This window comes from Ascidiella aspersa, chromosome 3 (assembly GCF_963924565.1).
Source record: "Ascidiella aspersa chromosome 3, kaAscAspe10.2, whole genome shotgun sequence".
Taxonomy (NCBI): Eukaryota; Metazoa; Chordata; class Ascidiacea; order Phlebobranchia; family Ascidiidae; genus Ascidiella; species Ascidiella aspersa.
This window is the reverse complement of record NC_139449.1, coordinates 20,684,068-20,697,850: the sequence shown is the minus strand read 5'-3', so window position 1 is coordinate 20,697,850 and position 13,783 is coordinate 20,684,068. Positions and strand designations below refer to the sequence as shown.

The window sequence follows — 13,783 nt, the reverse complement described above, 5'->3', positions numbered from 1 at the left end:
ATCTTTTTCAAAGGACAGCATCAAAATGTAAATGAACCGGATGTATAAAGATCATTGGCGCCAAACGCGAAATTTGCACTTACGTCGTTAAAAAGTAAAAAAGTATATAAAATGGACTCGTGTCTATAATTCGTCAAAGAGGCGGCGGGCCGGATGAATTACTTTGGCGGACCGGATCCGGCCCGCGGGCCTTAGGTTGCCGACCCCTGTTCTAACCGGCCCAACACATACCAAAAATTAGGCGTTCTCATCGCCCTCTGGATCCGAACATGCTTGCTGTTCTTTGGTCACTTATGTTTATTTGAATACAAACTCAAATTGTTCGCATTACAATAATTCAACAGTGCTTCGCGGGCCACATGTGGCCCGCGGGCCTGGCTTTAGACCACCCTGCTTTAGACCACGGTTCTCCACCGAAACAAATTCAATCTTTGGGACAAATTTGACTTACTTTGAAGTCATCTTTTTTACTTAAAACAAATTGCAAAATCAACAACCGTCTAGTTTTTCTCTTGATCAATTAGTCAAATTGCTATTAGTGGTACAAAAACAATAACAAAATTATCTAGAACTGTAGGTGCAAAAAAAACACAAAGCTTTTATTAATTTAATTCAAAATCATGTTAGTTATTTTTGATTAACTGTGGAGTTTTTAAAGATTGATACTAATTGGTACAAGGATGAAAAGTATTTCGACACCTCCAAACTGAAAAAAAAGAAACTATTGGCTTAGTGCATGGGTTCTACACTTTTTTTAGCGAAGCAGAACTATTGTCATTTCTTTAAATAATCGTTTTTTTGTTAAAAAACACATTTATTATTTAATTATACACCAAGATTTCATTTAGTCATCAATGTACCCATAAAACTAGTTCACGTGGCCTCAAGAAGTCCACGGACCCCAATGTAGAACCCCTTGTTTAGTCCAATTCGTAATCCTTCTTATATTTATACTTTTTTTTTAATTAAAATCTATGTCACTCAATAAGCGTGCATATTAGTATATCAAAACGTCATCACAACAGCAGCAACCTGGCATACGTTTGTCGTCATGTTGGATATTTGTTTTCTTCGTTTTCTTCCCCAAATAACAAAGTAGTTGAATGCCTCCGAAATACTGTTTCCTTCGATTTCCGTGGTTTGCAGTGCGTCTCCACTAAAGGAGTTCAAAAGAAGGGCCAGAAACAGGTTTAAAATCTGAAAATAGAATTGATTTTTTTAATTTGATCTTTTGTTAAAAAAAAATGAGCATCGTGATTTCATGTTTTGCTCATATATTTTTGACAAACTTTTTAAAACTGTAAAGCAGAACTAATGAAGTTATATAAACTTATCTACTGTATCCCCAACCAATTTATAAGCATAGAATATGTATTGTCCCAAGTGCTTCTAATAACTTTAAACTATATTCTTCTTACCACAAGATTTCCGATGACATAGACGAGAATAAAGAGCGGAATGCAGATGCCAGGTTCGGCCACGTTAAGGCAGTTGAACATGTTCTCGACCCACTCCCCACACTGAATTCGAAACACAACCATGACTGCGTGTGGAAAGTCAGTAAAATTCCAACGAGGCTGGTTGCTCTGTAATGGTTGCAGTTTGTTAGTTTTGCATAGCCTACATGTATTCTATAAAATTATGCAATTTGACTTGCAGGTAAGTGATAATTTATTTTAAGCCAAATGCTATTAAGCTTAATTACTGGCTGATTTAACGGTGTTAAGAAACAATTTATATGATTCTAATAGTAGCCGCGACATACAGGACTCAATAATATTACTCTTATAAATGTTTATAGAAACACTACACAAGCTACAAGACCTACCCCGTAATGATTTATGTAGCTCTGTCGCAGCAGCTGCATCCCGATAAGAGCGAAAATAAAGAGCACAAGCATGAAGACGATTGTCAGATGCCAAAGCTTGCCAATCGTTTTGCCGATGGTTCTCAGCAGCTTGTTTAAAACAGGCCACTGTTTGGCTAACTTTAGAATTCGCATCTGAAAAGGTGTGATGATGTTAATGCACTTCAAGGCAATGTGGGTCCAAAAACTTTTTACCATTAAAGTGCGCAGGGCTGCTTTGTGTTGGCAGAAAGGATACAGAGCAACAGAAATTTATTAAAACTGTGGTATGCTGTCAAACGCTTTGTAATTTTGCTTTTTAAACATACATATTCAACATTAAAGGCTATGAAACCAAAAAAACAATTGTACGTTAATCAGTACGTTTTATCTTTTGGAAATTTGTACTCACTAATCGAAATGCGCGCAGCACAGAAAGTCCGTTCATGGATTTAAGAAGTAGTTCAAGGCAACTGAAGAAGACCACTACTGCGTCGAAGACATTCCAACGCTCCGCCAAGTAATGAAAAGGAGTCAGACCGACAATCTTTAACACCATCTCCACCGTGAAGACAATGGTGAAAAACTGCAGAAAATATTGAGATGTCTTATACGTAGCCTCACAATATAGAAGTAGGGTGAACTGCAAAGCTACGGTAACTGGTGCGTTTTATTAACACTAAGTATAGAGAGATTTCAGTCCTTTGTTGAAGTGGTTTGGTGATGGTTTAATAGAGCGGAGATGTAAATTAATAGCAGAGCAATAATCTTTTGTCCAAGTGAATAAGACAATTTGTACATTCCAGCAGCCTATGATAAATTTTTTTTTGGAAATAAATAGCTTAGGAAAGTTGTTTTGAAACCTGTTTGGAGTTTCGGTAAAAAAGAGCAAAGTCACGTCTTGCAAAAAAGTTTAATTGAAGTTTTTAATGATACTTTTTTATATAAAGATAATTTCACATTACAACTAGGCTTGTTTTTCAGGTTAAACTGGGAAAACATTCGACGATGGAGTGAGAGAAAGCCCACCTACCAAATTCGCTCGTTCCAGCATAAGTTCGAACCCTATCTCCATTGGATGCCGCTCGAGGCACATGAAGAGAGTGTTGAGCGCGATGCAGAGGGTGATAAAAAGATCGGTGAAGGGATTCAGTACAATGTTCTCCACCATTCGTTGGAAGCCCTGTTTGAGAGAAATGTAAGACACGTAAATAACTGTACAAAGAAACGTGGTTATGGCCCAGTGTTTCGCAACCTTTTTTAGCTTGCGACACCCTACGGAAATTATAAATACCTAGCGGCGCACTTGCTCGTATTTTTGCTAAAGTTAACTTTAAATGTAACGTTACAATAAACGAGATTGGAACAGCACATTAAATGTGCAGAATAGCTAAACAACATTTTTAATTTTTGGCACTTTAATCGTACACAAAGATTATAACAAGAAGCTTATCGTACACAAAAAAATTGTTTTAAGAAGCACCCTATAGAGTGCCGCGGCATCCCAGGTAAGAACCACTGTTATAGCCGTACGATATACATTCGCCTCAGAAGCTTACACAATGCAACCTTTTACAGTGTTATAGAAATAATGTAAACACACTGCGATATATTTTTCGTTTTCTACCTTCCATCGTGGTGGACAGCAAGACCATAAAGCAAAGTAGTCAAGGAAAATATCGCAGAAATGTCGAACTCTCTGCGCCGTTTGCTTTCGCACAACTTTTTTCTTCCTTGTCTTCTCGGTGGCTTTTCAGAAATGGCACGTCGCATTAGAAAATGATTTTTTTACTCAATGTATTTTAAAAGCAAAATCGGGCGCAATACGGCGATGACAAAAGGATAACCCCGATACGAGTTTTTAAGCAAAGAAAATAACACAACCCTTCGATTATTAAATAATTTGAAAAAAAGTTACGAACAACTATATCTAACTGATTAATAAATAACATGCTTTTTAAGGTAACAATTTTCAAAAGGTTTTACAAGTTTAACTTTTTAAACGACACATTAAAACGGTTTGCTCACTCGGTACGGGTGTAATTTCGTCATCTTCGTCGCAAAACTGGTCATCACTTTCCTGAAAATAAATTGAAATTGCCTTTATAAGATCAGCCATAGAATGTTGCTACTTAAAACCGCAATGTGTGTGGAGGACCTGATTGGTGTCATTAATACACCAACAGAACTTTGAAATAACACTTTATACCTGTAGTTGGATGATGCGTATCCTTTCCTTGGAGAGCGACGATTTTCGCTTGTAGAGGCGACTGCGAGGACTAGACACAACTGACCCTGTTAACGCAGGACTCGGAAGGGGAGAGAGTAGTGGCGTCGTTGCGTTTTCTGATTTAAAAAATTATTTGCTACGTTTGGTGTTTTTAGTAAACATTTGGCCTTTTTCTGTATATGTCTGTGATGCGACAGCGTTGATTATCAAGTAACAGTGTTAAATTTCACGTCATTTTTTTATTGAAAATATTTTTCGTATTACGATATACGCCGCTTGGTTTGACGACCTGGAACGGTTTGCAAAAATACTGACCACGTTTGATCCGATGCGAGATACCAGTTAGAAGATCAGATTTTGAATAAAAATTTTGGTTATCAGTTTTGTCACTCGTTTAACCAACTGTATAATGTTTGGAAATCACCTACTCACCGTTGTACTTATTGTTAGGAAGAAAGATGGGTGAGTTGGGAATAGAGAGTTCATCTCCTCCTCTTCCTCTGATTTCGTTACAGCAAGAAGGAGGAAGAAGAAGGTTAGGCGAACAGTTTGTGCCAGCTGGTATTGTTAAACCTTTGTCTGGTGTAGGTGAGGCAAATACGTCCACCTCGCTGGGGGCCAAATGGTTTACCTCTGCTTCGACCACCTGTGTTTATAACAAAAGAAGTATATTCAGAGGACAAACGACAATTTACAGACGATGACCGCTATACGAGCTCTTACTTGATGAGAAACTTGTTGGCCCTCATCCAGCGACGAAGTTTCACTGAGGCGGCGTTCTTCGAAGAAAATTGGCACTTGAAGATTACTGCTGTTGCGGGAACCTGAAAGGTAAGTTGTAGATATGGCGGTGTATGCGCAAAGAACTACGATTGAATAAGTAAGCGAGGAAGCACTGGCAAATGCATTGGTCACGTTTTATACAAATCGTTCTGGCAGGAATATATATTATCTTTGAATTGTCACTATTTTGTTAAGACAATATATATTTGTATAATCCTTTATATTAATACTTATAGCCAGGGTTACCATCGGTTGAGTAGTTTACCACTCGCAACTATTTAATTCTAACAGATACAGTTTACGTGTTTGGAGAGAACAATTAATCCAAGATTACTAAGTCTAAAACATTAGTTTATAATCCGGTAAAAAGTAAAATAATTAAATGAATATTTAAAAACGTTTTTCAGTACTCTTAAAGTGTACTAATTGTGAACATGACCCTGTTTATAGCTAGTGTCTTTTTAATAGGAGTTTATGAGTGTGTTTGTATGACCATGCCGCCTCTGTTAAATATAGTTACCGATTTGCACATCGTTTTGAGCAAATAAAAAAGCACAACAGCAACCTGTCAGTCCTGCACAGCTGCATCTCCCATTGCTGAACGACGTTGCCTGTGAGTCACAAAGCCGACACGAGTAGTCCGAGAATGAGTCGGCTGACATCGAAGCGACACCGGGGGAATTCCATAATGCCTGCTCGATGCTGAGAAAATTGTTGGAGCAGTTTGGGACTAGGTCGCCCACAACTTGAGGCAGCTTCTCTGGTGTCTCATTGTCAGCGGCCGTTACCACAAGTTGGATGGTGGGCGAGCTCGAACGGACCTCTGTGAGCTTTGTTCGATCGCTCTCCAGAGCCTCTGTCGAGAGCCTGGTAAGGCTCGAGTTCTTCGAGTTCACGCTCGTGTGATGCTCTCGCTTCTTCCACGCGCGCGATCTCCTCTTTCTTTTACGCTTGGTGTTGGGCGTTCTGTCGTGGCAGTCGTCGGAACAGCAGTCCGAACTCGGTTGAGCAGAACTGCATAAATGTTTTATTGAAATGATTGATTTGCAAATAGGAATGTCTAAGTACCGTCTAATACCCAGTATTTTATGTTGTAAACTATACCCATATTTTGGGCAAAAAGTAGGCTTATGTATCCGATACCAAATAGCAAACGTAACGTTTTCAGGTTAATATGCTTAAATGTGATCTGGCTTTTGAAAACTTGGCCTACTAGCTATTTTACCAAACTCGGAAAAATTGGCAAACCACGCCATGGCTGCTATGTCTGTGTGAGTTTGGTATCTTATCGGATCTAAAATTATTACCCTTGTATCGGCGGTTATACGTATTGTATACGTCGCTTAAAACAGTGTGATCATATAGGCTTATTGTAATGTGGTATATTGTACATCCCAGTACACCCCACCAATGTGGTACGCGGTGTACAATACACCCAGTTGAAAAGCACTGGCTTAAAATATCAACTTTTATTTGACCTCGGATCAAGCGTTGACATATTCCGGTTCCTCCTGACCGATCCCTTGTATCGAATCGATCCCGCCGTAGTCCTCCGCTCCCATGCTCCGTCGTCTTCTTCGAAAACCGAGCTTCTAGTCGAGGTGGCCCTGGAGCGTCGCGACGCGAGCCAGCGCCGGCGCCGGGAGTCCCGGAAGCTGAACGGCCCCCCGGTGGTCTCGCCGCCAGACACCCGGGTCTCGTATGACGTCAGCGATGTCGTAATCAATCCGACCCTTCCCCTTCCGCGCTCCACGTCACTTGCGCTGCTTCCGATATCGTCGTTGTCGCAGTGGATGCTCACCAGGTCGTCTTCGCGCGCATCTTCAAGCTTTCGGCAGAACACAGTTTTTTTTTAAAATCAAGACCAACTTGACTTGAGTGCACTTTTGTTTGGTGTTTTAGGATGATTTGACTTTACCCAATTACTGGAGTAATAATTTTTACGCGTAAAACAGGTTATTTCTGGTTGTTTCATTTTAAATTGTTGTGATGTGTAAGAATGCTTAAAATGAGATGCTATATACTTCTGTAAAAGTCAAAAACATTTATTGCAGAGCCAAAGACTTGATTTAAATTTAGCATAACATATATCACAAATACAACATACACAGCCCAAACTATTATATAGATATTTGACATATTAATAACGAAACTTACTTCATTCTCTTCGCGTTCTTTTGCTTCCTGTATAACAAAAATGTCGAAATTTTGTTACAAGAATTTCATAAAAAAAACTAACAATATAGAGCGAAATATATTACCGATATATCTAAGCTTAAATATTGTGGAATATATCTCTAAATAAAGCCACGTTTATTCAAAGCTTAGCTTTAAAATTGATTTTTATTTACGTGATTTTACAGTGAATCAGGCTTTACACTACTGAGTTGTCCTCGCCTTTGTACGAATATTATACCTACAACATATATACTCCACAAACGGAAAACCTAATCTCACCAATTCCTCCACTTCTACAGCGGCGTGCTGTTCCTCGTAGGACATGTATACCACAGCCAAAATGAGGTTTACAAGATAGTAGGAACCAAGAAGCACTACCACCACGTAAAATATCGCATAAGTTTTCCCAATTGTGTGCAGTGTCTGCGTAAAGTGGCACATAGTAAATTGTGGTTAGTTCACAAGATTGCGTCGGCGTTTTTTTATAGAAATAATTGAACGAAATACACGCTGTTTGGAAATCACCTAATAATTGATTGGACCAAACAATCACGTTTTCAGGAATCTTTCAACAAACTGTTGTTAAGTTTTGAAACCACACGTTTAGAGCATCGATAACTATATAGTTAAGTTTATGGTTGGCTGTTTAAACGGCGCACCTCTTGTACAGTTGTTCTGTCTATGCCGGATGTTATATGCTTACTGTAAAGTAGCAAGAATATAATGAGTCTATCAATGCAAAATGATACACGAGAATATTCTCAGGTATTTGGGTTGTAAGTTTATCTTCGATGACTTTTATTTTGAACCTTTTTTATGACTTTAATCTTACCAGATAGTAAAGTCGGCCCCAAGCATCAAGTGCCACCAAGCGGAAGGAGGTTAGAAAGGAAAGGAAAAAATGATCGAAACTTGTGTAACCGAAGTCCGGATTTGCTCCGCCGATCATGCACTTGTAACCAAGCGGACATATATCGCTGCATATAATAATACAAAGTTGTTTTTTTTAAGTTTTTTTTACATTAAATTATTGGTAGTAAAAATTCAACGTCCCCCGTGGTTGGTTATTTCATTGGAGAACATATTGCTAAGAAATAAAATTGATATTTGATTTCAATTCTATTGTATTGTACAAAACTAGGATTGATGAACATAAATATATTCTTTTTTTGTGAGTATTGAGAAATATTTGATCAAAAACTCGCATTGCGGCTTAACCACTTAGTTTGAACAAAAGTTACATAAATTTTCGAAAATATTTTTAACTAAAAAAATAAATTATACCATCAAATAACAAATGTATGAAAAAACTTTTACGATAAAACATTATTGAAAAGTAAACAAGGCGCTTGACGCACGTATTAAATAATGACGAAACTCTACGAGTTGTCTTACTTTTCTTCGATGGCACAATAAACAGGTTCGGGATTTGGACGGTTCGGTGATCCTGGGTAGTAAAAATTCCCGGTGGCTGGTTCTGACAGACAGTAAGTGGCGTTGTCCTCGCACCAGTCCCTTCGTTCTTCGTTGCTCAGCGAGTCTTCACTCTTTTCCGATAGATACACAAAATCGGAGCTCTTGGCGCCTCGTGACGTCACGATCCGAAAAAGTATGACGTAACGCCGAAAAGCAAACATGCGCAAGTGCCGATCCCAGTACAGCAGAGTCGACTGCACGTAATCCAAGTCCGAGCTGGTCGAATTAAAATCCAGTTTCGAGCTATTGTATACCCGATCGCCCAGGCCCAAGCTAATGTTGCTGTAGTAAGCTGCTTCGGCCAGGCAAGGTACAGCAGCCACTTGATACGTCACGGTAACGTTGATCATGTCGCTGGCGTTACGATTTGCTTGCGCAATACCTGAGATCCACAGCAGTGACGCGAGCGGCAAAAGGGCGAGCTGTGTTTCACCAGTGGCAAAGCACTGGCTGTAATTTAAAACGGCAGACGCGTTATCGCTGGCCGTCCACCCACTGCCGTTAAAGTACGTTGTGTTAGCAGCGTTCGTCAGATCAGCCATGAAGGTGGCGTCAGCCTGGCTCCAGTCCGACCTGTCGGCGGTGGGTAACTGCAATCGCTTGCTGCAGGCCCAGTCGCGTTCTAAGGCACTCGCGGTAGCGTAAATAGGTACAAAATTCGTGTCCGGAACGGCGCTTGTGTTGGAGCCAAACTCGGCGAGCGTCCTGAATCCGGCGAAAAGCGCCTCGGGCGTTTCCGGAGCGCCCAAATTCGGGCCCGATGTGGCCAGATACATGGCGTCCGGCGCCAGCTCGAGCGTGCCCGGAATGCGCATACACTTTTGCCGCAAGGTGCCGTGAAAGAGCTGGTATCCGATGAGCGCGAAGACCGACACGACGAAGACGGTGAGGAGAATGGCGTCCTTCAGCGCTCGGATCGAGTGCAACAAAGCCTTTACGATCGCCCTTAGATCTGCACGAATAACAAGATGTGAGAACACAAGCTACCCATAACGGAACCAATTTTACAAAAAGCAACACTTATCGAATCAAAAATATGTCATTGAATCAAAATAAATTGGTTTGGTCGATTTTAGCACTAGCAATTTAGGTATATTGCCTACAAATTGAAGCAAGCAAAGAACAAGTTAGATAATTTCGCTTTACTAACATTTGCTGTGAAATGTGTTCATGTTAAAATCGCGGACTGTCTCTTTTCAGTAAAACAATTAAATTAATTTTTTTAGGGGGTTAAGCATCGCAAAATTCTGCAAAGCTGCAAAATACATGACCAAGTTGTAGCTTTTGTTAACGATGTATTGCCTTTTTTTAAGCCACGAAGAGTTTTTAGGCCGATTGTGCTGTCAATAATCCAATCTAAAAAAGAGAGGGTTGTCGGAAGGTCAAAATAATGTACCTGAATGAGTGTCGTTCAAGTCTTTTTTAACCTTTGTTGAGCTACGGAACACTTTATGCATTAAAATAATTTCGCGGAACACCAAACAAAAGTTTTTGAATAATAATACTTTAAAACAAATTACATAACAAAAATGTATTCACTTTTTAGTTTTTCTTAGTGCGTTATCGGAGCCTGTTTGGATAACCACAAAATTGAAATTATAGGGCTGCATTATTGTAGTCATAAGCAGCAACAGGCCCAAGCAATATAAATGCCATTATTACGCAACGAGTCTTATTATAACATTACAATAAATGAAGCAAATTACAATAAAAAAAATAATCTGGTGATGGTGGATATTTACTTTTCAGAAAATAAAAACTACTAAACCACTTTGTATAAAAACAGCAATTCGATCGGTGTTCCACATAACATTTGTCAAATGAAAAAAAATTAATGCGGAACACTAGCGTTCCGCGGAAAAACACTGTTTTAATCGTACAACTTACCCGGTATGACGGACATTGTCTTTAAAGCGCGTAGGACGCGAAACGCCCTCAATATCGCCACTTGCTGTCCCCCTCCCACTTCCTTTTTGGAGAGGATCGCCTTCAGTGAACTTGTTATGATTCTGTTTAAAGAAGTGGCAGTGTTGAAAAAAAAAAATTCACCACTACTATCAAACGAAGAATGTGCCATAACATATACTATATTACCAGGTTTTGTTTTGTGAAACTGGAAATAAAATCGATTTTCCTTGGGTAATACCTAATCAACAAAATAGCCTACAAAAAATTAAGCCTACGATAATATAGTTTTAAAAAAATGACTTCGATTCCTAAGTAATTATACTCGCTTATATTATATACACCTAAAAAATTTGTGGTTTTTGTGACAAAGAACTTTTGTACTGAATAAATTAGGTGCCCTGAACGCTTGGAACAGTTAAAAACGCCCGCTAAATTTACGCAGCAGATTAGAAGGTATCGAACTACGGTACCTTTAGTGTTATGATAAATAAGACCTTTATTGACAGATAAAATCCATATAACCCTAAAATGGAAGCATTCTGAACTATACCAACAGTTGTCAGCAGAATAAAGTTAAATATCGGTCGAAGTTCACAAACCACAGATATACATTGACAGATCTAGATGAGGCTAAATCCATAAAAAGATTTGGGGAGGACATTCATACCGGCGCATATTTACAGTTCAGTTTGGCAGCAAAACGTCGTTAAAATTTCTGGAGGACAATATTGTCTTTATTTCGTTAAATGTAAAATCTTTTAATCAACGACACTGAAATATCGTATAGTGTGAATCCATTCTGCGCCCAATAGACTATCATTATATATTGTTTTAAGGCTCTAATGTTTGTTTGTACTTTAAGATATGCCTTACAACATAATATAACTCATAGACCAGCTACAACATAAAGTAATACTAAAAGTTATTTGATTTTTAACACCATATATGCGTATTATCGTTTTTACATTCCTAACTAATCGAAAGAACAATGATTCTTTGCAATAAAGTGAACCGTCTTGCCATGTAAGACTTACTCCGACATGATGACAGTAAAGTCGAGCCAATTCCATGGATCGCGCAAATACGAGAATTGATGCAGGACAAAGCCCCTGGTGATAATCTTGATCATCGCTTCCACAATATAGATGAACGTAAACACATATCTGCAAGACAAGCGAAAACAAGATCAGTCAGTCTGACGCTAACAACGATATGGTTGACCGGCTCTGTAACGGATAGTCCCAAAACTCTGTAACAGAAAGCGCCAAATAATTCGATGGCATCTTTTCCGATACTTACTTTTGGAAAACTTAAACCTATACTTGTGCGTTTTTTAACCATTCACGATTTGCTGTGCACTTGAAATTGTGCACTCATACCCACTGATTAATCGTATTAGCTTTTAAAATTCAACAGCAGTTATAGTTGTATTCACACATTAAACTCTTATCCAATCGTTTTGTTAGAGCTGGTTGAAAAATCCAAAATTTTCTAAACATACAAAAACAACTTTTTTGGGCAAAGCTTACATTTCTGATAATAATTAGAAGAACAATGAAATGTTTTAAAATATTCGGTCAATTTTTAAGCCATATCGAGTTGTTAATTGACCTTGTTTTCAGCGCCAAATGTCCCTACACAAAACTTTATATATTTTTCACCGCCGTTAAGGGCCTGCAAATGTTTCACCTAAGTATGTAAAAAAAGTAGCTAAAACGAAATAATAATTATTATTGGCATAGCGCATTTTAGAAAACATGCGCAGAAGCTAAAATGTTACAGGACTCGATTCCAAAGCCTAACTCGATTCTTAAGCTTTTTTAACGCGGGCCCCTATTTAAACATTTTGGTTCCTATGGCTGGTCCACAGGTCGGCATAAAATTATTCGAGATGACGTCATAAATTGAGGTCATATAACAAGTCCACTTAAAACTGCTGTTTTCAGTCCAAAAAATGTGAAACAAAAAAGTGGTGTAAATACATTGGAAGGGAATGCGCCACGTCGTGTATTTTAATTAAAATAATTTTTCAATTGATGTACTAAGATTTTATTTATACCTTTATGGAATCCCTAAAACGTCCATGTTCTCCCTAAGGGGTCCACATACTTCACTTTTGGAACCGCTTGACTAACTGTTAATACTCCGTTCAAGTCAGAGAAATAGGCTACTTAGAGACACCGTCGGATAAATTCGAGACCGTTACCGTCCTACTAAACACTTTAAAAACAATGCTAATAAAAGGGTTCGGTGTTTGTCATAAAACTACAATTGTAAATTAAAACATACTTACTCTAAATAATCTTCAATCCAACTGACAGGCTCAGCCGGGATCATACAGGCACAGTTGCATATAATAACGAACATAATAAAGTGGGCAAACATTGGGCGAATGTAGAGGTCTGTGGCGGCCGATCGGATTTTGCTGGTAGGCTCGAATAGGAAAAGCGACTTGGCCTTGCTGAAACGAAAGATGCTTCCCTGCTTGTTCACCACGATGTACGTCTGCGAAGAGAAAAAAATTATGTAAAAGTTAAATGGCAAGAATGGATTTAAAGGGATCATTTTAGTTTTCCAATCGAAAATAAGATTCAGCCATCATTGAGCAAACTAGCAATCAAATTTTTATATTGTTGCAAAGTGTTAACTATATCATATTCCATTTGTTGTCATTTTTCGTCCAGATGTAATAATAATTACTAGTTAACAATTGATCGTCCGCGACTGCCAACGAAATAGTGTCCACCTAAATGACGAGTAAATAAAAATTTGGGTCCTTACTACATCACTACGTCATTTATGAATGTTTGAGCCACTTAATTTGGCGTTGTCAATTGCATCTAGATCCTGCTAACGAAGAAAAGAAAAATTAAAACAAGCGAAATAGTCCCAGCTGCAACAGCAACAGCAGCAGCAGCAGTACAAACAATTCGCACCTCTTCGGCGAACCGATCTTGTAGAATGTTAACAACGTTCCCTACAAGCTCGAAAGTTCTCGTCATGGCCTCGCGTCCGTTCCACCGTCGCCGGTGCTGCTGGATGTAATCCTGTCCGAAGCTCTGCGGCGAGACGCCGCTGCCGGTCGGATCATTTTGAAGCGAGCCGGTGCCGTTTGAGCACAACGGATGCCCAGCAGTACTCCTGCGATTTTTGGTCACACTTTCTACGACGTCGGCGAAATGCACAAGACTTGTTTGCTGCGGGGGCTGACTCGATGAAGGAGAAGTGACAAGGCTCTCGTGCGCCCGGCTAGATTCTGGAGAAGCGGGGCGAACGCGGCTGGGAATGACGACTGATCTAGTACCGGCTGTGAGCTGCATCATTCCAGCAGAACCATTTAGGAAAGTCCTCTTTTTTCGAGG

At 39.2% G+C, this 13,783-nt stretch overlaps 1 protein-coding gene across 1 annotated transcript in view; it reads right to left on the bottom strand.

Annotated features, from left to right (window-relative positions):
* LOC146160727 (sodium channel protein type 3 subunit alpha-like) overlaps positions 1 to 13,783 on the bottom strand; it is a 56,029-nt gene that overhangs the window by 18,154 nt on the left and 24,092 nt on the right. Inside the window, exons 5-23 of the mRNA XM_083384244.1 lie at positions 12,715 to 12,926; positions 11,456 to 11,584; positions 10,401 to 10,522; positions 8,433 to 9,465; positions 7,870 to 8,014; positions 7,317 to 7,460; positions 7,017 to 7,043; positions 6,338 to 6,687; positions 5,425 to 5,873; positions 4,800 to 4,900; positions 4,509 to 4,722; positions 4,056 to 4,192; positions 3,875 to 3,926; positions 3,474 to 3,595; positions 2,880 to 3,029; positions 2,259 to 2,432; positions 1,829 to 2,002; positions 1,419 to 1,586; positions 1,033 to 1,197 (exon numbers count right to left, since the gene is read on the bottom strand). Coding sequence (XP_083240370.1) covers positions 1,033 to 1,197; positions 1,419 to 1,586; positions 1,829 to 2,002; positions 2,259 to 2,432; positions 2,880 to 3,029; positions 3,474 to 3,595; positions 3,875 to 3,926; positions 4,056 to 4,192; positions 4,509 to 4,722; positions 4,800 to 4,900; positions 5,425 to 5,873; positions 6,338 to 6,687; positions 7,017 to 7,043; positions 7,317 to 7,460; positions 7,870 to 8,014; positions 8,433 to 9,465; positions 10,401 to 10,522; positions 11,456 to 11,584; positions 12,715 to 12,926 — 4,068 coding nt within the window. The remainder of the gene's footprint in view (positions 1 to 1,032; positions 1,198 to 1,418; positions 1,587 to 1,828; positions 2,003 to 2,258; positions 2,433 to 2,879; positions 3,030 to 3,473; positions 3,596 to 3,874; positions 3,927 to 4,055; positions 4,193 to 4,508; positions 4,723 to 4,799; positions 4,901 to 5,424; positions 5,874 to 6,337; positions 6,688 to 7,016; positions 7,044 to 7,316; positions 7,461 to 7,869; positions 8,015 to 8,432; positions 9,466 to 10,400; positions 10,523 to 11,455; positions 11,585 to 12,714; positions 12,927 to 13,783) is intronic.